This window comes from Vombatus ursinus, unplaced genomic scaffold (genome assembly GCF_900497805.2).
Source record: "Vombatus ursinus unplaced genomic scaffold, bare-nosed wombat genome assembly UNPS02014807.1, whole genome shotgun sequence".
Classification (NCBI taxonomy): Eukaryota; Metazoa; Chordata; class Mammalia; order Diprotodontia; family Vombatidae; genus Vombatus; species Vombatus ursinus.
In genome coordinates this window covers 9,674,092-9,701,431 of record NW_020954585.1, presented here as the reverse complement: position 1 = coordinate 9,701,431, position 27,340 = coordinate 9,674,092, and the positions used below count along the sequence as shown (strand labels likewise).

Below are 27,340 nucleotides of genomic sequence, written 5' to 3'. Positions count from 1 at the left end.
GCACTGGGAAGTAGGTGCGTTTCTTATCCCCATTTTGTAGATGAGGAAACTGAGATAGATTGGTTCTTCCGGGGTCATACAGTTAGTAAGTGTCTGAGACCAAATTTGAACTCAGATCTTTGTAATTCCTTTATTGTGACAGTGCTTTAATCCACTGTACTTACTACCTGGCTACTGTCTGGTGAAATAGCTCTTGAGAAAGGCTTATTCCTAATACCCTCATCAAATATGCCCTGAGTTCATGTACAGATGAAGCACTTAAAGATTTTTTTAATACATGGGAAAGTAGGTATATAAGTCAATAGTTACTCATTCTCTCATTCATCTTTTTTGTTATTAATAAAATTTTAATTTTTTTTGATGCTGGTATCTTCTCTGATACCTTGATATCAGTCAGTTCAGCTGTTTCTTCTCTTTAATGCTATTCTCTGTCTTCTATAAGCATCTCAAGAGCAGTGATGTTAGAGATCCAAATATGGTGGCTTCACAACTCTTGATGCAGAAAACAGTTTGTCAAAATGGTTTTGCAAATATTTACATGTTTATGCTGTTTGTAGTATTCCTTTCATTTTCTTCCTTAAATGCTCATAGGATGACTTTGCTTAGTTGGCTGTATTGGCAAGCTTTCTTTATGCTGGTTTTGCCCTCCACTACTTATCTTTTTTTTTTTTTTTTTTGCTTTTTAGTGAGGCAATCTGGGTTAAGTAATTTGCTCAGGGTCGCACAGCCAGTAAGTGTCAAGTGTCTGAGGCCAGTTTTGAACTTGGGTCCTCCTGAGCTCTATCCACTACACCATCTAGCTGCCTCGTTTATCTTTGCTTTATGAAATTTTGCTCTTAATTGTTCATCATCCTTCTTCAAAAGATTTTACAGACCAGCTTATAATCTAACTTGGTGTTACCATTAGGAGCTATTTTTCTCCATTTGTCCAGTCAAATATTTGCTGACTAATGTACTTTCAGGGTTCTTTTGATCATTAGTTTCCAGTTGTTTGACATCTGGATGCAAACATATTGTCAAATTTTTGTTGTCCATTTTCTATTTTTGAATTTCAATAAATTGTTTAAATAATTCAGGGCTAAATCTTTTAAAATTGAATGCCATATGGTTTTCTTATTATAATACTTTATCCTTATTTATTATAAATTCTGATCTTAGCTCTGATGAGTATAATCTCTCTGGGCACAGGGAAATGACTCAGTGGTAACTCTAAAATGCATAAAAAGTCTTTTTCTGTCTGTTAAAATGTCAGTTTCATCTTTTGTGAGGTGATTTGGTATTCACCCAATAGGCACCATCCAATGTCTTTTTTTTTTAAGAACGTATTCATAGCGGAGCATTGAGGCTTCTTTCTACATCATCTGTAAGGCTTCTTTGATATTTTTCTCCTGAATTATACTTTTCCATATATTTCTCCACTACTTCATATTTTCCCATCTTTTCATTGACATCACCCAATGTCAGAGTGTTGGTTGTTTTGATTTGGAAGGTCTTTGATTTAGAACTAGAAGGAACTATAGATATCATTGAGTCCATTTTATAGATAAGGAACTGAGGCACAAAGAGGTTAAATGTCTTGTCCAGGTTTAAATAGCTAATGAGTATCTGAGGCAATATTTGAACTTAGGTCTTCCTGACTCCAAGTTCAGGGTCCTCTCCATTATGCTACCTACCTTCCCCTATCAAATTCTTTATAGAAATCTTTCTACCACTTAATCATCCTCAGCAACCAATGTTGGTGAATAAGCTGCAATTATTTTAATGTTGGTCTTTGTGCAAATGTTTATCACTAATCAGTGATAACCAAGTAACACATGCAATAATTTTTTCCATTACTTTGGTGTATACAACAAAATCTCTGCCAACTTTTATTGCCTCTCCAAGGAGACTCTGTGAGCTGTTCTTCTTTTTAACTGCAACCTCTTTCTTCTGGTTTTGTTATGGCAAAAATGTCAATATTGATATTATTGCATTAAGGGTATTAAGAATCCAAATGGATACTCTTCCTATATACAAAAGAACAACATCCTAAACAAATTTAGAGGAAATGGTAGTACTTTTCACACTATGGCTATAAGAATTCTTTTTTGGGGGGGGGCTAGGCAATGGGGTTAAGTGACTTGCCCAAGGTCACACAGCTAGTGTGTGTTATGTGTCTGAGGCCGGATTTGAACTCAGGTTCTCCTGACTCCAGGGCCAGTGCTCTATGTACTGTGCCAGGCTGTAAGAATTCTTAACCAAGCAATGGGTGGAGAAGATCATGAAAGCTAAAGTAGGTCATTTCAATTACCTTATAAGTATTTAGGGGAATCTTTGAACTTAACATTTATTGTTTTTATTATGATAATATCCATGGTTCAGTCATTTAGTTATCATTTTTAACTGGGTATACAATGGGATTCCTTCTTCTTAGAATAGTTTGTAACCTTTGCTTCTTGACCCTCTTTTCTGGGGTGGAATTATGTTAGTCAGTTTCTAGTTTTTTCTGTCACTGTTCTTGAGTCATTTATTCATTTGTCTCCTTTATTCATGTCCGGCAGAAAAGTCCATCTATCCGATACCAAATTCTGACTGAATTGGCACCCCTTCTTTATTTGTACTCTTGTATTCTAATGCTGCTATTTTCCTTCTTTAATATACAATTATTCTTTGTTTCTAATTCGTTGTTTTTCATCCTTGATTCCTATCCCCTTATTCTAAGTATTTCATCCAGTATTCTACTCCTTGTCTTTACAGCTTGGTTGTGGACAGCTTCTATATTGATCTTGATTAACATATATTTGTCCAAGTTATATAAACCACTTAGCACGCACTGCCTTAATATTTCTTTTTGCTTTTTTTCTGTACTGCTTCTCCTGTCTCTCCTCGTCTCCCTGTTCGTTTGTTTTCTTTTCTCTCTTGCAGCCACTCAGTTGATAATTTTTAAGCTAAACAACAACTGAACAATATCCTCACTGTTCCTGCATGCCTAAGTATGCATAACACGTCTAAGCTTATCCAGAATGGAAGGACAACATGATTTCTTCCATTTTATTTCTTTGCATCAAAAGTGATTACATCTGTATGCATTGCACTTATATGTAAGATAATTTGACTATTTTTAAAGTGCATATTAACAGACACTGTGCTTTCTATGCAGAGTGAAATCTTACTAACAAAATGCTGCTATAAATGCCAACAGGAACAGTGCTTCTTTTGTAAGAAGAAAGAGATACTTTCATTAGATGTACAATTGTTGTTTTGTTTAAATGATAATAAAACCATTTATTCTGGTTATATATATATATATTTTATTCCTGTATAAGTATTTTCTTATTTTGATTAATAATGCAACTTTGAAGTGACTCTTGATCTTGAAATCCAGTGCAATGTTTCATGGTCCAGTATATTTTTATTTTATTATCTTATAAATAGCATTTCAAATCCATTTTTCCCCCAAAAAGCTTTTGGTGATTCAGTTAAATTTAATGAACATTTATTGAGTGCTAACCATGTTTAAAGTACTTTGAAAACAATAGGAGTCCAAAATATGGAATATTATGTGTTTATATAATGCAATACCTATACAAATGATTGCAATACAAGATAGGGAATGATGTGGGCAAGGGAGGGGGCTAGACAAAATGCTCTAGGAATATTTGAGGAGGAAGGGAACACTTTTAGTTGAGAGAATAAGGGAAAACAACTGAACAAAGTGGCACCTGAAGACTTAAAGGGAAATAAGGATTCAGAAAAGGGGAGAGGAAGAGTAGGTCTGTTATTGTCATAGAGCACAGCTTATGTGAATGCACAGAAGGAGGAGATGATATTGAATTTGGGGAAAAGCAAGTTGTTCTGTTTGACTGGAATGTAAGTGTGTATGAGGAAGAATAATGTGAAAGAAGGCTAGGAAAGTATATTGAAAGCAAATTATGAAGGTCCTTAAATGCCCTATTAAAGTTTGTATTTTACCTCAGAAGCAGTTGGTAGCTGCTCCTAAATAAAGATTTTTGAGCTGGTTAGTAAGAGGGTCAGACTATTACCTTAGTAACGTTATCTTGGTGATTGTGTGGAGGATACATGAGAGAGAAAGAGAGAGACAAAGACAGAGAAAGAAAGAAAGAAAGAAAGAAAGAAAGAGAGAGCAGATTGCTTTTAGGAGACTTGGAGTACTCCAGGTAAGATGACTTGAAAGGGATAGATGATAAAATTGAAAGGTTTGAAAACTGATTAGTTAAAGGGGTAAGAGAGAGAGAAAAGTCAGTAGGAGAGAGTGTAAAGAAAGAAATGGACCAAAAACAGAGCCTTTAAGGGATTCCCCATGATTAGGGGCTGATAGGCTGATGATGAACCACCAAAAGAGACTAAGAATGAAAGATAGACTCAGATATATAAAAAATAAGTCATGTGAAAAGCACCTCACAAATGAGGTGCTTAACAGATGTTTATTGACTTCCTAAGGGGTGGAAGGAGAGGGTGTGTTAGAAACTGAAGACTGATGAATAAGGATGAAGATTGAGAAGAGATCATCAGATTTAGTAATTAAGAAATCATTGGTAACCTTTGAGAGGCAGTATCAATAGAATGGCTGGGTGAGAAACCAGATTGCAAAGCATTGAAAAGTGGATGGTGAAGTGGAGGCAGCAAATGTAGACTACTTTTTTCTTCATTTTTTAATATTATGAACTTGACAAACCATCACATATGAATATTTCTATTTACATAAAAAAGAAAAAGGTAATAATTTACAAAGTTGAACATCATGCTAATTAGGCTAATTAACACTAGCTAGTTTTTAACATATATATTAAATATAACAGGATATAAACAGAATGCTATTTATCTGTGTGCCCTTTTGACTTTCCTTCTCCATTTGTCTATATATTTTAATATTTCATTGACATTTTCTTTCTTTTTTTCTTATTTTGTGTCCCTATCGCTACTTTCCTCCCTCCAAAGCCCTTTTTTGTAACAATTAAGTATCAGTAAGGAAAACAAATTCACCTATTGGTCATATAGACTTAGATTTTAATTGAACAACCATTTATTAAGCACCTACTATATGCTATGCACCATGCTTAATGCCTTATGCATATTATGTCATTGTAACCTTACAAAAACCCTGGGAGGTAGATGCTATTATTACTCCTTATGAGGAAATTGAGGGAAACAGAGATTAAGTAGCTTGCTGAGGGTTGCATAGCTGGTAAATGTCTAAGTCTGGATTTGATGAAAGGTTATAAACCACTTTTTGGACTGAAAAAAACAAACAAACCGGGGTGCAATGATTATTCACTGGCGAAGATTATGTGGTGAAATATAGTCACTTAGGTAGTATTTCAGTTTTTATTATGTGAGCATGACTCAACCATGGGCAATTAATAACTCTCTAATTAGTTAAGTTTTTCTTTATTTCTCTAAAGAGTCTTTTTGTAGCTATAGTCATATAATTCCTGTGTGTCTTTTGGTAGGATGACTGATATTTTATGCATTCTGTAGTTTTTTGGAATGGGATTTATTTCTCTATCTCTTCCTATTGGGTTTTGTAGGTAGTATACAAAAAAGCTGATGATTTAAGTAAGTTTATTTTATATTCTGCTTACTTTATTGAAGTTATTATTTCAATACAATTTTAGTTGAATTTATAGGGTTATCTAAGTAAACCATCTTATCATTTGCAAAAGTGGTCATTTTTTTCCTTATTGCCTATGTGTTTTCTTGTCTTATTGCTATAGTTAGTATTTTTAGAAATGTATCAAATAATAGTAGCAATAGTGGAATTCTTCTATTACTTCTAGTATTTCTGAAAAAAACTCTAGTGTTTCTCCATTATAGATAATACTTAATCTTGGTTTTAGATAGATGCATTTATCATAAAAAGTAAGGACCATTTAATGATATGTGTTTTAATTTTTAAAAACATAATGGATGCTGTATTTTGTCAAAAGCGTTTTCTAGGGGCAGCTAGTGGATAGAGGGCGCAATGGATAGAGCACCGGCCCAGGAGTCAGGAGGACCTGAGTTCAAATCCAGCCTCAGACCAGATACTTGACACTTACTAACTGTGTGACCCTGGGCAAGTCACTTAATCCCAATTGCCTTGCCCCAAAAAAAAAAAGCATTTTCTGCATCTGTTGATATAATCATGTAATTTTATTGTGTTAGTTATTAAAATGGTCTGTTTTGCTAATAGGTTTCCTAATATTGGACCAACCCTGCATTACTGGTATAAATCCAACTTGTCATAGAATACAAATAAATATATATAATAAGAATATATAAATATAGATAATAAGAATATAAATATATAATTAAATATATCACTATACCATCTTTGTTAACATTTTATTCAACATTATTGAATCATAATATTCATTGGAGATATTAACCTATAGTTTTTCCCTCTGTGTTTTATTTCCCCCTGGTATAGGTATTAGGATCATAATTGTCTCATACTGTATGAGTTTAGTAGGAGGCCTTCTTTCCCTCTTTTTGTTAAGAATAATAAACTTTCTCTTAAGGACTGCTTTGGTGGCATCCCCAAAATTCGATCTGTTCTCATTGTGCTATTTCCTTGATGAAATTATTTATTGTTTTTATGATTTGTTCTTTGATCCACATATTCTTTAGTATAATAGTATTTATTCTTCATTGGATGTGTTCTTCACATTCCCTTATTTGATTATGCTTTTTATTTTGTTGTGTCAGCAAATGATGTGTTTAATATTTCTGCTTTGCCACATTTGTTGTGAGATTTTTATGCATGATAGTTGTGAAACAGCTGCCTCAGAAAGCTACTCCAACTCATTTATAGACCCACTTCTCACCAGTACTTTTTAAGGTTCAGTGGGTTTAGGTATGGTTTCACTTTTGGGAAGCTATCAAAATATGTATCAATAAAATTTTCTTTTGCTTTAAATCCCAACTTTGTGCCAAGAAATGCCTCTCAGCCATATTAAAATCTATCAGTATCTTTCCCTCTATACCTCATTGACCATAACTTCTGTCTTGGCTATATTTAATCTTCCAGGGACACATACAAATCAGAAGAGCAGAGGAACAGTCATTTATTAAGTGCCTACTATGGGTCAGGCACTGTATTAAGCACTATACAAATATTGTCTCATTTGAACCTTGCAAAAACCCTGAGAAAGAGTTGCTATTATTATTCCTGTTTTACAGTTGAGGAAACTGAGACACATAGCATTTAAGTGACTTGTCCAGGGTCACACAGTTACCAAGTATCAGAGGCTGAATTTGAATTCAGGTCTTCCTGACTCCAGGTCCAGAACTTTATCCATTGCACCATCTATCAGCCTCTAGTATTTCAATGAATGTTGTCTTTAGAGAAACCAGTTTCTTTTTAAACAAATGGTAAAATTGTCCACAAACTCTTAAAAGGCAAAGATTGGAAAAATAGATTCATCTTTCCCTGGAGAGAGCAGGGATGGGAAAAGGGGAAGGTAGAGAAGGAAGACAAAGGATGAGACTCAGGATCACCATTTCTGGTTTCCTCTCCTAGCCACATATTCTGTTAGGGCATCTCTGTATTTTGTCCTTGCTCTGTAGGCCAGTGTGTCTCTCATGCTGCCCATGCGTGGGGTTAGGAACAGTGGTATCTGCCCTGTCAGCCTGTACTGGTAGGTGTTCTAGCTCAAGAACCACTATGACAGCAATAGCATCACTGCTTTTTCTGACTATAATTGCTTTCTTCTCTCTAGCAGATACTAGTGTCCTATGTCCACATACATTAATGGGAGTATCCTTGCTAGAAAGGAACCTTTAAGATTACATTTTGCTTTATCAAGTCAAATACTTAAAAATAAAAAAAAAACAACAGAAAACAACTACAGTGGTGTTTGTATTCTCTTTATCTTTTTATCGCTAAAGAGGTGATCGATTATAAAAAATAATTTGTGAAAGCCTATCGATAACCACCTCATATTTTCAAGGATACCTTTGATGCATGTGTAAATACTTTATAAAATTTTAATAAAGATGAGAAAGTAAGCATTTCTTCCATAAATTATTGCTCTCTTGATCATCCTTTTTTGGTAATTTCTTTTATTGGATATAACATCACTATTCTGGAGAGCAATTTGCAGCTATGCCAATGGGCTATAAAATTGTGCATATTCTTTGACCCAGCAATACCACTGCTAGGTCTATATCCCAAGGAAAGTTTTTTTTAAAGGGAAAGGATGTATTTGAACAAAAATATTTATAACAACAATTTTTGTGGAGACAAAGAATTGGAAATTGAGGAGATGCCCATCAGTTGGAGAATGGCTGAACAAGTTGTGCTATATGATTGTAATGGAATACTATTGTGCTATAAGAAATGACAAGCAGGATAATTTCAGAAAAACCTGGATTTACATGAACTGATACAGTGAAGTGAGCAGAACTAGGAGAACATTGTACACAGTAACAACAATATTATATAATGATCAACTGTGAATGACCTAGCTATTCTCAGGAATACAGTGATCCAAGACAGTTCCAAAAGACTTGTGATGAAAAATGCTATCCTCCTCCATAGAAAGAACTGATGGAGTCTAATTTTTTTCTTGAGTTTTTTTGGTCTGTGTTTTCTTCCACAACATGACTAATATGGAAATATGTTTTGCATGGTTGCACATGTATAACCTGTATCAAATTGCTTACCTCTAAGGGAAGGGTGAGGGGCGGGAGAGAATTTGGAACTCAAAATTTTAAAAAGTGAATGTTAGAAATTGTTTCTATACATAATTGGGAAAAATAAAACATTATTAAATTTTTTTTAAATAATAACATAGGATCAGAGATCTGTAGCTAAAAGAGACCTTAGAGGTGATCTAGTTCAATTCTCTCACTTACAGATAAGGAAACTGAGGTTCAGACATGTAACATAAGTTGCCCAAATTACACAAGTACTAAGTGGCAGAGCCTGAATTTAAAGCCAGAGTTTCTGACTCTCAAGTCCAACTTCAAATTCAGTGTTCTCTCTACTATGCTGCCAGCATCTTCCTATACTTAAGAATTTTTAGTTATTAATATGGGAGTCACATCAAAATCAACTATTTGCAAAGCAAGACAAAATCAGTATCAGGTTAGAAGGATAAAGATGAGAAGCAGGCAACATAAATAATTGCAAAAAGCTTTAACCTGCCCTATTTAAATAATCTATCAATGCCAAAAATTAAGAAATGAAAACAAACAAACAAACAAAACTTGGCTTCATCCTTATTTCCTGAAAAATTTTAACCAATGTAAAGTAATAGTCAGAGTGAGGAGGTCAAACAAATCCAGAAACCACCTATCTTAGGCAGCAAACATTTCATCTTTTTGCTAGAAAGAAATAGCTGTCAAGGGCAACATTGGCTTAGAATACAAGTTATTTGTAAAACGTAATGAAGGAGGATGGTAAAATATTATGAATGGTATACCACTAATAGGCCTATATGCAAAGAGATCAAAGAAAGAAGAAAGGTCCTTTATGTATGAAAACATTTTGAGCAACAGTTTTTGTAGAGGGAAAGAAGTGGAAACTAAGGAAGTGCCTATCATTTGGGGAAAATCTGAACAAATTATGGTTTATGAATGTGATAGAATACTATTGTTCTGTAAGAAATGATGAAAGAGATGGTTTTGAAGAAACCTTGGGAAGACTTGTATGAACTAATACAAAGTGAAGTGGAAACAGAACAGTCTATGCTATAGCAATAACCTTGTAAAAACACACTATGTTAAAAGACTTAAAAATTCTGATCAACTTTGGTTCTAGAAGACTAATGATAAAGAATTTTATCTACCTCCTGACAGAGAGGTGATGGACTCACTGGTGCAGAATAAGACATACATTTTTGGATATGTCTAGTATGAGAATTTGTTTGGCTTGACTATGCATGTTTGTTACAAGGATTTTGTTTTTCTCTTTTTTCTCTTGGGGAAAGAAGTGGGAGAGAGAGCAAATAAATGCTCAATAATTTTAAAAAAATCAACAAACAAAATAAATGTTCATTGAATTTAATTGAATTATCCTAACATGTTGTTTAGGAGTCCTTGATTTTTTTTATAAAAATGACTTTTGGGGAAAAAAAAAAGGATTGAGCATTTTTGCTCAGTAAAAAGCTTCATAGACTGAATTAAAAAAAATACCAATTCTGTTTAAGGAATGTTTTTACTTAGATCTAGCTCTGTAAATCTTGAACATTCATTTAAGCTCTGCTGCTGACTAGTACTTACAAAACTAAAGTAGACTCTCATGCATATTTTATCTAACAAAAGCAATCAATTAGCCTCTCTTCCTCTGTACTTTATAGACATGTAATCAATTGCAATAGGTACGTAATATGAAACTCTCTTCTCTCTTCAGCGGAAAAAAACAAAATTTATTGCCTGTGATTTTCTAACCGAGTGGTTATACAAGTAAGTTCTTTATCTTTTTGAATATTCAGCATCCCTAATAATATTTCAGCAATGTTAATTTGTAATGTGGATTGTAACAATTAAGATGAATACTTATTTGTTTTTTTCATTCCAACCAAATATTATGGCATAATGATCAGCCAGAATCCAAAGAGGATAGATGAGCCATTCACAGAATTCTTCTCAATTCCATTTGTGGCAGATTGGCTAAAGATTCAGTAAGTACTGTCAGATATCTTTTTGAGTAACTTATACCTAATTGTAAAGTGGTGTTAAAACTAACTCTCTAATTTAGGTAAACTCGCTGCTAAAATTCAGGTAGGTTTTCAAATCAATTGTGTTTATTTCTGTGCCTCTCTGAGTTTATTTTAGCAAAGTGTAAGCATATTTCTACTTGTCAGTAAGCATTTATTAAGTGTCTACTGTGTATCAGGCACTGCCTGATACACAGGGGATACAAAGAAAGGCAAAAGATGGTTCTTGCCGTTGAGGAGCTCACAATCCACTGGGGGATACAATAAGCAAACAAATATGTACAAACAAGATAAATAGGAATAATTAATAGAGGGAAGGCACTAGAATTAAGAGGGATTTAGAAAGGCCTCCTGTAGAATGTGAAATTTTATCTGGGACTTGAAGGAAGCCAAGGAAGCCAGGAGATAGCGATAAGGAAGGAGAATAATCCAAACATGAGGGACATCCCCAGAAAGTGCTGGGAGCAGAGAGATGGAATGTTTTTTCATGGAATGGCAAGGAGACCATTATCATTGGATTGAAGAGTACATGGAGGAAGTGTAAGGTATGAGAAGACTGGAAAGGTGGGGGATGGCCTAGGTTATGAAGGCCTTTGAATGCCAAACAGAGGTTTTTGTATACAATCCTGGAGGTGCTATACTCATTTATTATATCAGAAAGATTTTTTAAAATGAAATACGAAGCTATTTTTGAGCCTTATTTTAACTGATGCATCTTCTCAATACATTTACATGCAGTTTTGTATTTGTAAATTTTAGGTAGCATAAAAGATAAGTCATTGACAAATCTAGAGAAGTAATAAATCCTAAGTATATTGCTTTGATGTATTTTTCACATATGGTCTTTTTCTGCCCTCCTTATTTTATGAATCTTACATTATTTTGTAAACAGATGCAAAGTGATTTATCGAGGACACATTCTGAATGGGCTACAGGACCAGAATTATACCTTAATTCTTCTGGCTCCCAGTTCAGTATTCAGACAGTTTGTCAGTCAATAAGCATTTATTAACCACCTACTTTGTTGCAGGCATTGTAGAAACAAAAAGAGGCAAAAGACAGTCCCTTCGCTCAAAGAGCTCACAGTCCAATGGGGGACATAATAAGCAAACAAACGTGTATAAACAAGCTATATATAGGAAATATATATAGGAAATAATTAAGAGAAGGAGAGCCCTAGGAGTTGGGAAAGGCTTCCCATAGGAGATGAGATTGTAGTTGGGACTTAAAGGAAGCCAAGGAGATTAGTAGTCAGAGAGGAGGAGGGAGAACATTACAGACCCGGGGGACAGCCAGAGAAAATGTCCGAAGCCAAGAGATGAAGTGTCTTATTCATGGAATAGAAAGGTGGGCAGTGTCACTGGACTGAAGAGTATGTGTCTGGTAGTAAGGTGTACTATAAGAGGACTGGAAAGATAGGAGGGGTCTAGGATATGAAGGTCTTTGAATGCCAAAGAGGATTTTGTATTTGACCTTGGAGGTGATATGGAACCACTGGAGTTTATTGAGTAGGGGGATGACATGGTCAGATTCATTCTTTAGGAAAATCACTTTGGTGGCTGTACAAGGATGGATTGGAGTGGGGAGAAACTTGAGGCAGGCAGGCCCACCAACAAATCATGAGAGAAGAGGGCATATTCAAGAGATGTTGCAGATGTGAAATTGATTGTCCTTGGCAGAAACTGGGATATGGGGGGGTAAGGGCATGAGAGATAGTAGTTCAGCATGATTCATAGGTTGTGAGCCTGGGGGACTGGGAGCATGGTGTTGCCCTCTTATAGTAACAGGGGAGGTAGGAGGTAGGAAGGGTATAGGGGAGGAAAGATAAATGAGTTTGATTTTGGACATGTTGGATATCTAGTTTGATAAGTCTGAAAGGCAGTTGGAGATGTGAAGTGGGCAGAGAGGTCAGGTTAAGGCAAAATATTTGAGATTTGAGAATCATCAACATTGAGATGGTAATTAAATCCATGGGAGCTGATGAGATCATCAAGTGAAGTAGTATAATGAGAGAAAAGAAGAGGTCCCAGGGCAGAACCCTGAGGCACACCTATGGTTAGAGGGTGTGATTTGGAGGAGGATCAAATAAAGGAAACTGAGAAGGTGCAGTCGGATAAGTAGGAGGAAAACCAGAAGAAAGTGGTTTTCTTTGCATGTCACCATACCAAATGGAGTATGTTAAAAATCCTTATTTCCCATTTTGATTCTACAGGGCTTAAAACTTCAATTCAACTAGTATTTGTTAAATGCCTACTATGTGTGAACTGTGCTAAGAATTGGGGATATAAGGACAAAAATAGCCCCTCAAGGAGCTTACAGTCTACTAATAGAAAAAATGTTAATAGAAAATTAAATACAAAATATATACAAAATCAGTTCTAAGGGGAGGGCAATAGCTACTAGGGGAATTAGGAAGAATCTCATGTAGGAAATGGCCCTTGAGCTGAGGTGTAGATAGGGGGAGCACTTATGTCAGGCACGAGGGACAGCCTGTACAGATACTTAGAGGTAGATCAAAAGTCATTTACAGGGAACAGCAGGTAGGCCAGGTTGTCTAGAATGTAGAGAAGGTGAAGGAGAGTAATGTTCAATAAGCCTGGAGCTAGATTCCAAAGGGCTTTCTTTAAAAGCCAAACAGGAGTTAACATTTTGTCCTAGAGGCAAGAAGAAATACCACTGGAGTTTAAGTAGGATCATGCCGTGGACAGACCTATGCTTTAGTAATACTGCTTTGATTACAAAAGAGGGAAATGACAGTTGTTAGAGGTGATAGAGGAGTGCAGGCACACCCATTCCCAGTTGGTGGAGTTGTGAAATGGTCTAGCCTTTCTGGAAAATAATTTGGAATTATACTCAGAAAGTCACCAAATTGTGTATATCTTTTGACCCAGTGATAGCACTCCTAGGCATATGATACAAAGAGAAAGGACTCATGTAAAAATTGTTGTTTATGGCAATATTTTTTATTGTAGCAAAGAACTAGAAAAATAATTAGGTGCCTATCAATTGGGGAATGGCTGAATAAATTATGGTGCATAAATGTAATGGAATATTATTGTGCCATAAGAAATAAGGAGGGGTGGATTCAGAAAAACATGGGAAGACTTGTATGAAATGGTACAGAGCAAAGTGACCAGACCTAGGAGAACAATTTATATATTGACTACTGCACTGGAAGGAAAAATAAATTTTTTTTTTTTTTTTTTTGGTGAGGCAATTGGGGTTAAGTGACTTGCCCAGGGTCACACAGCTAGTTAAGTGTTATGTGTCTGAGGCCGCATTTGAACTCAGGTCCGTCTGACTCCAAGGCTGGAGTTTTATCCACTGTGCCACCTTGCTGCCCCCAGGAAAAGTAATTTTGAAAGACTTAAGAATTATAATCAATGCAATGAGCCCCCACAACTCCAGAGGACCAACAACAAAAAGACCACCTCCTGGTAGAGTTCATGGACGTGAGATTTAAAACAAGATATATATTTTTAGATGTGACCTACATGTGGATTTTCTTTACTTAACTGGACTTATTGGACACAAGAAAGGACTTTTATTTTCTTTTTAATGTCAAGGGAAAATTTTAGGAGGACAAGGAGAAGAGTGATAGTAATGTAGCATTTATAAAACAGAAGAGAACAGAAGGCAGTTTGGAGGGGGATACAAGCAAGCAGGAAAGATTTAAATCTAACTTTTTTCTTTTTTAAAAAAGATGCAAGCTGTTTATAATAGAGATTCACAGTTTCTTATGCAATCTTTCTATTGTTCTTTGTATGAGGAAATGCACGTGTTAATTAGTGTCTGTTAAGTACAGAATATCAAAACATTTTAAAAATTACTTAAAAAAGAATATCACTTTGCCAGCTATTTGGGGAATGATTTGGAGAGAGGAGAGATAGGAGACAGGGAGGATGTTGTTAATAGTACAAGGGAGAAATGATTGGGTCTGTACTAGGGGGGCAGGTATGTTAGTACAGAAAAGGGAATGGATATGAGATTATGCAGTAGAATTAACAAGACTTGGCAACTGACTGGATGTGAAGGCTAGGGAAGAGGAGAGTAAAGGATGGGTCCGAGATTGCATAATTAGCTAAATGAAAAGATTGTGATGTCCTCGACAGAAAGAGGCAAGTTAGGAGAAGGAGTAAGTTTTCTGTTTTGGATGTCTTGAGTTTGAGATGCCTCTTGGAGATATTGTTGGAGATTATAATTTATCATGTTAAAAAAGGCATTAAGGAAAAGAAATAGTGTTTTTCCCCTTTGGAAGAGAACATATTGGTAGTATTCCTCAAATGGTTACTTTATCTTTGGAGGAGGGATTGTTTAGTAAGAAAGGTTGAGAGTTCTTTTGGGAACCACTGGGCTGTTGAGCAAACCACTCTGAGCCTCATTTCCTTTAGCTATAAAATGAAGAAATGCAATTTTCCTTAGTTGCTTACTTATTTCTCTTTAAGTGGCATATTCTTTTCTCTACATTTTATGTCTTGTACATAGTCATGAACTGAATGGTATATCTTCTATATACTATGCTCCTAATAGCACAACCCAGTTCCAGGTTCATTTTGTACTTTAGATGGGACCGACTAGTTAGAAATTTAGAAACCATTGCCTGTAATTTTTAGGCTGAGTAAAATTTAGTTTTCCTTATGGGTCAAAAACAATAGACTTGAGATTTGTTCAGATTCACTTGCAGAAAAACAGGCACAAAGTTCAAAGGTCTACTGCTGGCTTTCTAATCTCATATCCCTAGGGATAAAATTCATGAAAGACATTGTTAAAAGTAAGAACTCCAGTGAAACAAAAACTGTATTTTAGAAGAAAGAAGAAAAGATTACTTATGGTGAAATGGCTTTCCAACCAAGTCCTCTGCTGTAAGACAAAAACCTGTAAGGCAGGACTTTTGCATCACTGAGAGGCATTTTTTTTTTAAACCAAAATACAGAGGCAAAAATTAAAACAACACTTTGTACATTAGTACAAGCCCATCCTTGTGTTCAGTTTTATAACAGAAGGGAAATATCTTGGGCTTCCAGTATCAGAAATTAAATAGTATGTGTTAAAAAATGTTTTTTCCCTCTAAAATCCATAATTAAATGGTTTCAGAGTAAGACATTAGACTGTCGTGCAATGTTGATGAAAAAAATTCGGAACATTGGTCTAGTTGTGTTCTGTATGTGTGGATTTCTGTCTGTATTTTTTAGAGTGACTCAGGAGACTGAACATTTGATGTCTTAATATGAACATCTTTTTAAAAATTTAATTCAATTCAATAGACATTTAGTAAATGTCTCCCGTGAGTTGGTCACAATTTGTCATGGGCATGACAAAAAAGAGACTGTTTTCCTATAAAGTAGCTCATATTCTTCTGGGAAGCTGCAACATTTATACAACTAAGTATAATATATAAAGTAATTTGAGGAAGAAGAGAGCATCAAGAAATAGGAGAATCTGGGGGCAGCTAGGTAGCTCAGTGGATAGAGTCTTGGAGTCAGGAGGACCTGAGTTCAAATGCGGCCTCACACACTTAACACTTACTAGCTGTGTGACCTTGGGCAAGTCACTTAACCCCAATTGCCTCACCAAAAAGCAAAAAAGAAAAGAAAAAGAAAGAAAAAAGAAAATTGGGAATCTGGAAAAGCTTCAGAAAGAAGGTGGTACCTGCAGAAAGCATGAAAAGAAGATAAAAATTCTGAGAGGCCAAGATGAGGAGGGAGCATGTTCCAGGTATGGGAGAGGGTTTATGGGAATGTGCAGAGGTAGGAGATAGAATGTTGAGTTGAAACAGAAGAAACAAATTGTTTTGAGAATTAGAATCTACTGAAATGTAAAGTTTCTGTCCATTCTCACTCATATGAAAAGCTTGATGTGGGTGGTCCCATCTTATACACTTCACAGTGCATTTTCTTTTGCTGATGTTTCTAGTTTAACGAAAGTCAGAAAACAGGTGTGCAGCAGCTCATTTCATTAGAATGTGCCCCCAGGGGATTTTATTATTTTTTAAAGGCAAACATTTATGGAATACCTAATAATGGATGTTATTTTTATTTATCAAACTAAAAAACACTAAAATTTAACTAAATTTATTTTTAAAAAATTAAAAACTTTACTTTAAAATGCAAACTTTAAAAATTAGACAGAAAACACCAAATTTTTTTTGAGACATTATGATATGTCTAGGCATATCCAGCATACATACCTTGCACATCTCCCTTCATTTTATTTCATTAAGTCGTAGGATATGGCACAGTCATAGTTATCATAGGATCACAAAACCTCAGTTACAAAGGACCTCATAGGACATCTCACCCATCATTTACCTGAAGAGGAATCCCCTCTACCTTGACAATGGTCACCCAATCTCTAATTAATACCTTCAGTGAAGGGGAACAGTAGCCCATTTCACTTGTGGACAGCTATGATTGCTCTTAAGCTTTTTCCTTACATGAAGTCTGGTGTAGTGCCTTTGGTGTGAAGGCTAGGGAGCCCTTTTCAGGGCTGCTTTCCTGGTGTCCACCTGTTTCATTTAACTCTCACCTGTGGCTCTAAGAAGCTATAGCATGCGCAGCAGCCACACCCCAGTAAACTGTTTCAGCAGATGAGCTAAACAAGGTTGAGGGTAACAACGGGTCTCAAACCCGTTGGTGAGTTAGGGAGGTGTCTACCCCAAGCATGTGAAGACTTCCCCTGGTGGAATGGGTGGATGAGAACAATCTGTTCCAATGGCCATGAAGGCAGCTGAAGCAGGCGCTGTGGAGCGCTTTGAGCTTGGTTAGACATCAAAGATGCCAAGGTCATCCACTGCATCTTGAGCCATCACCAGACATCTTGACTCTGTCCTGCCACTGGACTGTAATGACTCTGGAGGAGAGAGGGAGGCTGATGACTTCATGCAATTCTGCCTCATTTGAATCCAACTTACACATGAATCAGAAGACATCACCCATACCATTTCACCGTTTTTACCTATCTCAAAGTCCTGTGGCAACAGGCAAGGGATGAAGCAGCAGGTGTGGATACACTGGGAGCCGTAGTCACCATACTGCACAGAGGTGGCCCAGGACATAAGGTCGTCTTTTCACTGGAAGAAGCACTGGGATTCAGCATCCCCCTGGGTGTCTGAGCAGCTTTTTAAGGATTGCACTGCTCACCTACTGGTGTGAGGAAGGGACTAGAAAAAATGCCCTAAAAATTGTTTGCTTACCCAGCCCTGGCCTGATTACCACAGCCTGGGGATCCCACCTTGAAGTCAAAATGCCAAAAAAATGTACAAAAATGTCTGGAAAGACTCACTAACAATTGTTACATGGAATGTACGCACACTTACAGACAACACAAAATCAAAATCTAGTGGACCTGAAAGGTGAACAGCTCTTGTTGCAAGAGAACTCAGCAGGTATCACATCCAAATAGCAGCCCTGAATTAAACAAGGCTGGTGCGTGAAGACCAGCTTATTGAAGTTGAAGCTGGATACATGTTTTTCTGGAGTGGTCACAGTGAAGGGGAGCACTGTGAAGCTGGTGTAGGTTTTGCAATCAAACTAATCTATTCAGCAAGCTTATATGCCTCCCAAAAGAAGTGAATAACAGACTCATGATTACCACTTGCAGGAAAATATCATGGCACCATCATCAGTGCCTATGCTCCCACCATGATGAACCCTGATGAGGTCAAAGAAAAATTTTATGAAGACCTGGAGACCCTTATCATCAATGTGCGAAAAGAGCACCAGCTTATAATTCTGGGTGACTTTAATGCTAGGGTAGGCTCAGACTACCAGACTTGGCAGGAAGTCCTAGGGAGGAATGGAGTAGGAAACAGCAACAGCAGTGGTCACTTACTACTGAAGACTTGTGCATCTCATGACCTTCTCATCACCAACACTGTCTTCCATTTACTAAATGCAATAAAGCTTCATGGATGCACCCTCACAGCAAACATTTGGCATTTAATGGACTATGTGATTGTAAGGAGAAGAGACAGATGGGATGTGAGAGTGGCAAAGGCAATGTGTGGTGCAGGGTGCTGGACTGATCATAAACTTATCCTCTCTATTCTAAATATTTACATTCAGCAAAAGCAGCAGCCACAAGGCAAAATGACTATCAGAATTAATGTCAACAGGTCTTCTCTGAGAGGGAACAGTTTGTTGCTAACTTGAAGGGAAAGTTGAGCCAACACACAGTTGGCAACAATGGAGTAAAAAAAGAATGGACAGCTTTCAGGGATTTGGTGTATAGCACTGCATTTGCTCATCTGGGTCAGAACACTTGCAAACATCAAGATTGGTTTGATGAAAATTCAGAAGCTGCTAAATGAAAAATGAGAACTCCACAGGGTTTACCAGCAAGATAGTTCATTCATCTCTAAGAAGACAGCATTTAATTCCATCAAAAGTAAAAGCAAATATAATGCACAGTATTTAATATATAGGCTTTCTTGAAATGAAAAGTTATTGCTATGTATTTTGAATCCTCTCCTATGTTCTGCTATGTACATGACATTTTTGTTTTTTCTTATTTTATATTTGTTGTAATGTTTCTTTTTTCTTTTCTTATGTATTTAAGTTTTAACATTTGTCTAAAATAAAAAAAATTAAGAAAAAAACAATTATACTACCTAAGTTACTTTAAAAGCTAGGAAAAATAATGTAATCAATCTAGGGGATTGCCTACCTATATCATCCCTTAATGGAGCCATTCCATAGGTCTCTAACCTCCTGCATATAGTAAGCCTTCCTCTTGATTTATTCTAAAACTTATTTCATCTAAGTTTCAAAGAGAGTTTTCAATTAACAAAAAAGTACAAACAAAGCTTAGAGAGATGCAGGATTCTTGGCTCATTAAGAAGGTAGATGAAATTCAGTTTTATGCTGATAGTAACAATCCAAAGCACTTTTATGATGCCCTGAAGGCTGTTATGGACCAAAGACCTATGGTGCATCTCAATTACTCAATACTGAGGGAGCCACATTGATTAGTGATAAGAACCTGATCCTGGAGAGATGAGCTGAACACTTTCATAGTGTTATGAACAGACCATCATGAATCAATGCTGAAGCCACTGACTGTTTACCTCATGTTGAAGTCAATCCCTCCCTAGCTGAAGTTCCAGCTGAAGAAGAGGTTTTGAATTAGGCTCCTGTCTTGTGGACACCTGGTGCTGATTCTATTCCAGCTGAGATTTACAAGGTAGGGGGTCCATTGCTGATACAAAAGCAGACCGAAATTTTCCAGATTATATGGCACAAGGAGGAAATTCCCCAGAAGTTCAAGGATGCCTCCATTGTCCATCTCTATGAAGGTAAAATAAATAGATTGTCTGGTGACAATCTTTCTTAGTTACTGCTGGAAAGATTCTTGCCAGAATCCTCCCTAATAGGCTAATCCTTCACCTGGAAGATGGTCATCTACCTGAGAACCAGTGTGGCTTCAGAAAGGGCCAAAGAATGGTCGATATGGTGTTTGCTACCCAAGACAACTCCAAGAGAAATGCCAAGAGCAGAACAGAGGTCTGTACACAATTTTTGTAGATCTGACCAAGGCCTTTGGTACTATTAGTTATGAGGGCTTATGGAAAATTATGTCAAAATTTGGTTTGCTAGAGAAGTTCATCAGCATTGCGCATCAATTTCATGACAGCAGGCTTCCGTGGGTTCTGGATAATGGACAATGTCCTTGTGCTTTCCCAGTCACTAATGGAGTGAAACAAGGCTGTGTGCTTGCTCCCATACTTTTTAGCATATTTTCAGCCATGTTGTAAAATGCTTTCAATGAGGACAAACACTGCTTCAAGGTCAGCTACCGCACTGATGGTAAATTCTTCAACTTGAAAAGGCTACAAGCCAAGACCAAAGTGGAGGTAGTGTTGGTGTGTGATTTTCTGTTTGCAAATGATTGTGCACTCAATGCAGCCTCTGAAGCTGAGATGCAACAAAGTATGGATCAGTTCTCTGCTACTTGTACTAATTTTGGCCTAACAATTAACACCAAGAAAACACAGGTGCTCCATCAACTACTACTAGACCATCTGTAAGTGGAACCATCGGTTACAGCAAATAGAGAAGTTTTGAATGCTGTGGATAAGTTCACTTACTTCAGTAGTGTATTTTTCAGGAATAATGAGATTGATTCCTGTATTGTCAGAGCTAGCTCAGTGTTTGGGAGGCTCCAAAGGAAAGTATGAGAATATGCAGGTTTTTATAAGTACCTTTTAAACATGGTATATTTCGGTATTTTCAAGGGCACAACATTTTAAAAGCTTTTTGCATGTGATTAAAAGCCTCTATATTAGGTGTGATTAGCCTCTACATCACAAAAGATGGTAATAAATAGATGAAGCCATAGTAACAATATCCTACCAATGTTTTCCTAAGTCAAATGTTAAAGGAAATAGAAATGTTCTAATATTTATGTACTGAGCTATAACTAATAGTTATTGCCCCCAGGGCAAGCAGCATGGAATGTATTGAGGGAATTGGGTTAAGTGGGAAACAGAGGCTGTAGGATGCTAGCTGGATGAAGGGAATGGGGGAAGGTAGATATAGCAGAGAAGGAGTACACTCCAGCCCATTATCTGGTAGCTTTCTGTCTGAACTAATTATTTTTGCTAACTAAGCTACTGAAGGACTACAAGTGTTGCCCGTGCCCTCTAAATTTGATGTTTTCTACATTCAACAAAACCTCAGTGGCTCTGCCCTCTTCTTGGCTCTGCCTACATGTCTTTTTATTCAAACTATCAAATTGGATAACTTTGCTTTGGATAAAGCATGTCTTGTAAGACCACAATACCTGATGGCTGTGATGAGATCATGCTGTGTGCAGTGCATTATTTACCAAATACTATTATCTGGATACAGAAACTATTTTCAATTATAGGTTTGATAAAATGGTACTCTATTCTCTTGTTTAGGAGAATGCTTCAGCTTGCTGCTGGGGTAATAACTGCTTGACAATCTCCAAGGGTGGAGATTAGCGAAAGGAAAAGGGAAAAGGGATCTTCCTTCTTCATATCTAAGATTTCAAATATCTACTCTCTTCTCACTGCTGGAGCTACCATGCATGCACTGGAAAGCTGGAACTGAAAGATCTCTGTTACAGTATCCTAATGATCAGTTATTAGAATATCTCGAAAGACAAATTTGGATAGGTTATACTATACCTACCACAAATGTTTGGTTCATATAGCTCACAATGCAACACAATAGAAAGTCTCAAAGGTACTATGTTGAGAAACAAGTAATGAATGAGTGCAGTGTCTATGCAGTATTTTTATTAGTGAATAATAAATTATAGATAAAAATTGTTCATTTTAATTGTAAATATTCAAAGTATAATTGTAAAAATAAAAATTTATAAAAGCTTGCAAGAGTAAGACTTTATTAATTTATTGTTGATTTGGGGTGTTGTAGAAGATAATTTTTCCAGTTATTGATTTTCATCTTGGTTTTGATTGGAAGTCGGAAGGAAGCAATCTCAACTACTTAATTGTATAAAAAATTGCATAGAATCAGGATGCTGGAAGAAATTTTTTTTTCTACTTTATTCTCTTTAAATAATATTTTGAATGTAAATCATTTACTTGATCTACAGCTAGAAAGGGAAGATTTAATCTAACCTCTCTGATTGTTTTCTAATACAATGTATGTGTGCTATGGCACTCCTCCTTTGAATACTATAGAAATAGACCATTGCATTCAGCTTTTACTGAGCATCAGCTGTATGCACACGGGTGCCAATAAATTTAAATAAATTAAAAATCAGTGAAGACTAGATAGCTAAGTAGTGCTTTCATTCAGAAACCAAAGTCCATCTTTTTGATATTATTGATTTTTCTAGTCAGTTCCTATTTTATTTACATTTGGAAATGGTTTAAAGATGTAAAAGTGTTCAAAAATGGATTGATGCCACTAAAATAGTTTTTGCAGAAACATGTTCAGCAGTTTTGTGAAATTGTATGACCATGCAAGTATTTTTGGTTTCTAATTGTCAGTTATAATTTTTCTTCTAAAGTTATAGCTGCCTCCTGCCTTGATTGTGATGTCTTCACAGGCCCTGTCCCCCTATCTCTTTCACTGTCAATGAGTTATGTTGCTCATACTCTATTTTTATTTGACCTGAAGCCAGTTGTAAATGTTCCAAAGGACAAAACCAGAACTGGCATGACTTCTACTCCTTCAAGCTGGCCTGCTGAAATGATGGATAATTGTTAGTGACTACTGTACTGAAGATTGAGTCCTTTCTATTTTGCCTGATTTATATTGGCCTTCCTATATTTATTCATAGTTCATAAACTAGACAGTTCTCCATTACTTAACCATGAAAGTAATGTTGTCAATATTGGTAGCTTCTAAAAGTCTTTTAGAAATCTCATTTTGCTTTATCTTATGATGCATTAGTCCTTCGGCTAATGTGAGTAATGGGTTATAAAATTAGAAGTTCCCATTCTCTTTCTAATCTCATAAAGTAATGATACTTTTGCCCTCTATGAACGATCAGATATCAAAAAATATTTTAAGCAAGGAAAATGGAAAGTCTCAGAAAAAAAGAACAGTGACATTCTCTTTATTTCAGACTAATTGTTCATTCTTAAAGTTTTTCTTGGTTTATAGACTAGCTAATATCAGCAGAGTTAATAATGAATGTTTTCATATAGATAGCACTTAAGGAGTTTTTTGTTTTTGGTGTTTTTTTTTGTTTTGTTTTGAGAGGCAAAATGTAATAGGTACTGGACATGGGAACCAGGGAAGTGTGGGCTTCAAATTCTGCCTCCTACATATTACAGGGTCATAGATTTAGGGCTGAAAGGGAACTTGGAGAACATCTTGTCTGATCCCCTCATTTTATAGGTGAGGAAATGGTGCCCAGGGAGTTTAATATTAACAACATTATACTATTTATGTAGCAAATTTATCCTCTGTATTGTCTCCCTCATTAGGCTGTGAGCTCCTTGAAAACAGGGATTGTCTTTTAACTTTGTATCCTCCGTGCTTGGCACATAGTAGACATTTAATAAATGCTTATTGACTAACTAATTGACTAGGAGAAATGAAATTTGAACCTAAGTATTTTCACTCCAAATCCAGTGATTTTCCCACCACAGCATGCAAAACTAGAGGACTGATTGGATTTGGAGAGAAAAGACAAAGTCAAGCATGACTCCCAGTTTTCAAGCCTAGGAGAATGACAGAAAAGGGGAAATCATGAAAGGGAGATCTGACTTTGCTACTCCAAAAAGAGTTTTGTTTTTGTTTTTGTTTTAGACACAAAAGGTCACACAGGCACTAACTGGTAAAATTGAATTGTGGTCCCCTGCTTCTAAATCCAACAGTCTTCCCACCGTGCCCATTGTTTGCTATGCTGAGTACAGCTGTGGATTTGACTCCAAACAATTGAAATAGCCTCTAGGGTATGAGCTGGACTCACAAAAAGAGTTGTCAACACTACCTTGTGAAGAAGAGTCATACACAGCAACTGCAATTAGGGGAGAACCAACTGGTTGCAATGGGGCTCAATGGAGAACTAGCAAGAAGGCAGCACAGTGGAGGAAGCAACCCATCAGACAGTATCACTAGATGTCAGCAGATGACATCAGCAGCTCAGCAGAGGAGCTAGAAATGGCAGCTTTAGGGCTAGCCAGATGTTCCAGCTGGAACCAGCACTAGGAGTATGAGGTGTACAACCTCACATATTCTCCTTCCCAGTAGTTGTGTGGGAAACTGTGTCCCCCTATGCACATGATAGGATTTTTATTGTTATTTACCTTGCTATTCTGTTTAATTAAATATTTGTGTTTTAAGTTAAGTTAATATGTTTTTGGTGTAAAACAAAAACACATTACCTTAACATTAAAATTCAAAATTAAATAACAAAAAAATGAAGGAACAGCCTCAAATTTGGGGTAGAGGACATGGTTTTGAATAGACGCTCACGATAAGTGTGCCTTGATCTTAGTTATGGCTTTCAGGTTCTGAGAAGAACCCAGGTTGCATTGCCAAGAATATGATCTTAATGAGGGGAAGCAAAGGAAGAGGAGGCAAGAATAAAACTAGGAAGTCTCTTGTGTACTTTTTGCTACTACTAGACTTCGGAAGGACCTCATACCACTTCCACCGAACTGATGTGTCTTTACAGACGTGGAGAAAAATATACATAGTGGTGGTGGTGGATGGCAACATTTAAATGAGCAAATAAGCATTTAATAGCTTGCTTCTGTTTTACCTCTTAGACTTCCTTTTTCCACCCTCTCACTTCTCTCTCTCCCCATAATGATCTGTTGAGTGAACCTTCTTGTTTGTATATTGTTGGGTGGAAGTGGTTAAGGAAGAGGGAAAAATATAGTAGATTATTTTAAATGTGGAGCACTTTTCTAAAAGAAGCAGCAAAAACCCCATCATTCAGTCATTTTAAAATGATTTGTCTAGTTATAGAAGTCAGGGACTAGTAAGATACATATACACACACACCACTGACTGAAAATGGACCAGATAACTTCTTAGATCATTCTTGTTTTTGATTTCTATGATTCTAGAATGGACCAAATTGAATATGCAAATTACATATTCTTTAATTCTTAAAAATTTTCAGTCAAAGTTAAGTGGAAAACAATCATCTTCTCAAAATATGTGCACAGCCCAGGAATTGTCAATCTCTTTGACCAATTTAGCTGGGTTTTCGTTTTGTTTTGTTTTGTTGTTTGGTCAAAGGCTGCTTTGTAACTGGGGTGCAATAAAATAACTTGATTGTGAGTCTGTTGCAGCAGATCCCATGTTTAATTGTATCTTCTGAATGCAATTTACTTTTGTCAACTTGGATCACTTATTTCTCTCTCAATCCTTGTGGATTGAATACTTGTATTCTTGAATGAAATTTAATATTACAGATTTTAATTTAATACCTTATAAAGTCAGATATAGAGTAGCATTTCAATGGTGAATGCCTCTGTAAGTCTTTTATAACAAAACCCAAGAGAAAACTGTGATTTAAAAATTTTTTGTGGCTACCGAATGATATAGTAGCTAAGATAAATAACTTCCTATGAGTTAACACTATTAACTAACAGAGTATTTGAGATGCTTTATTACTTATTAAAATGTGGAAATGGATCTTAACTTACAAATATGTATGAATTTAAATCACTTCATCCAGAAAACATCCAAACTATTATATATAGATAGAAAAGAAACTGCCTATTTAATTAGTGTTCCTTCAATAGAAATTTAGAATGAGTTCAGAGTCCTACTGGGTTCAGACTGTCTAGAAAAGTCAATTTCATTTGATTCTGGAATTTTATCTATATAGTATTATGTAAGTAGCAGTTATTTTGCTCAGTTAACAAAGTAAGGAAATAGAACTTTAGCTTCTTGAATTCCCTAAAATAAAAGAATATTTTCAGCTGTTTAATATAATATTGGTTTAAAAATGTCACAAAAATTCCCCCTTTTGTTTTTGAGTTAAAAAACAGTGACATGAGCATAACAATTTTTTTTTCAAAAATGGCATTGTACTCACAATTGTCATTCTCATTAAATGTCCTTATCCATTTCTTAGAAACTATTCTGAGAAATGGATAAGGACACTTAATGAGAATGACAATTATACTGTCAAAGGTATTTCAGGGAATGAAGGATAATGGGAATGTAACCACTTAATTTTTTTAGTCCTAGGCCACCAATTCCTCTGTCTCTCCTTCTGTCAGAAGAAGAAGCAACCCTCATCATCCAGTCATTCTGGAGGGGCTATCTGGTAAGACATGTGTAATTACCCTGTTTGGTTTGATGTTGAATCTTTGTGACTCAGAAAGCGCATGATAAAACTTTTAAATAAATTCTATAAACAGAGGTTACTATAAATAACACCCAGACCTCCAGAGATCCCTGGGTAGTAGATGTGATTACAAAACTCCCAATTACTTGAAAAGTAATTCTGACTTCTTTTCAAAATACATTTTTATTTCATTTACCTCTGAATTTACCGTTGAATCAATTGAAATGTATAGCATGTGCTACAATTAGTATAATACTATTTTTCTGCCTCCTAGTTTATTTTTTCAGATTGAATAGTAGTAAGTACTATCAATTTGCCATGTAAATGCTAGTTGCTATTCTGACGTTTTTTTTAAGAGAAGTAGTAGAATTCTGCCCAAGTCTGATGGATGTTCAAGGAGACTAGTTCACGGATGGAAGATGAGTGTGGCATAAACCAGCATAGAGAAAGCCTCCTTGAATAGAAGTGGATATACACAAATTTGACTGTTCTACCAGTTGATAAGATTTTCTTTCCTCTCTGGTTTTAGAGAGCTCATTCATACACACTGCAGAACTGGCATGGGAAAATCGAATGGATATGAATTCTAGTTCTAACTCTAACAAATTAATCATAGTAACATAGATTAGGCTTAGAATAGTAGGAAGAAACCTTTAAGGTCATCTAGTCCAACCCTTTTATCTTACAGATGAAGAAGATGGGGCCCAGAGGTCAATGACTTCTCCTAGAGATAATAAGTAGCATAGTGGGGAAATTCAAGCCCAGGTGCAGCACTCTTTTCATAATACCATGCAGTGAAGATTTATTGGGTGCATTCTTTGTTCAAGGTACTCTGCAAGATATTAGGGATACAGAGAAATATGAGATATGCTCCCTGACCATAAAGATTTTATGGTATATTTGGAAAGAAAACATATATCAACACAAGGATGACTAATAGTTTA

General features: G+C 36.0%; 1 protein-coding gene across 4 annotated transcripts in view; it reads left to right on the top strand.

The window, feature by feature from the left end:
- The window catches only part of LOC114052062 (IQ domain-containing protein K-like), a 138,516-nt gene that overhangs the window by 42,881 nt on the left and 68,295 nt on the right, over positions 1–27,340 (top strand). For all 4 annotated transcript variants that reach the window (XR_003570217.1, XM_027874478.1, XM_027874479.1 and 1 more), the window contains exons 5-7: positions 10,337–10,389; positions 10,530–10,607; positions 26,291–26,375. Coding sequence is in view for 3 of the 4 variants with exons in the window: in XM_027874478.1 (XP_027730279.1) it covers positions 10,337–10,389; positions 10,530–10,607; positions 26,291–26,375 (216 nt within the window). In the remaining variant the exon portion in view is untranslated. The remainder of the gene's footprint in view (positions 1–10,336; positions 10,390–10,529; positions 10,608–26,290; positions 26,376–27,340) is intronic.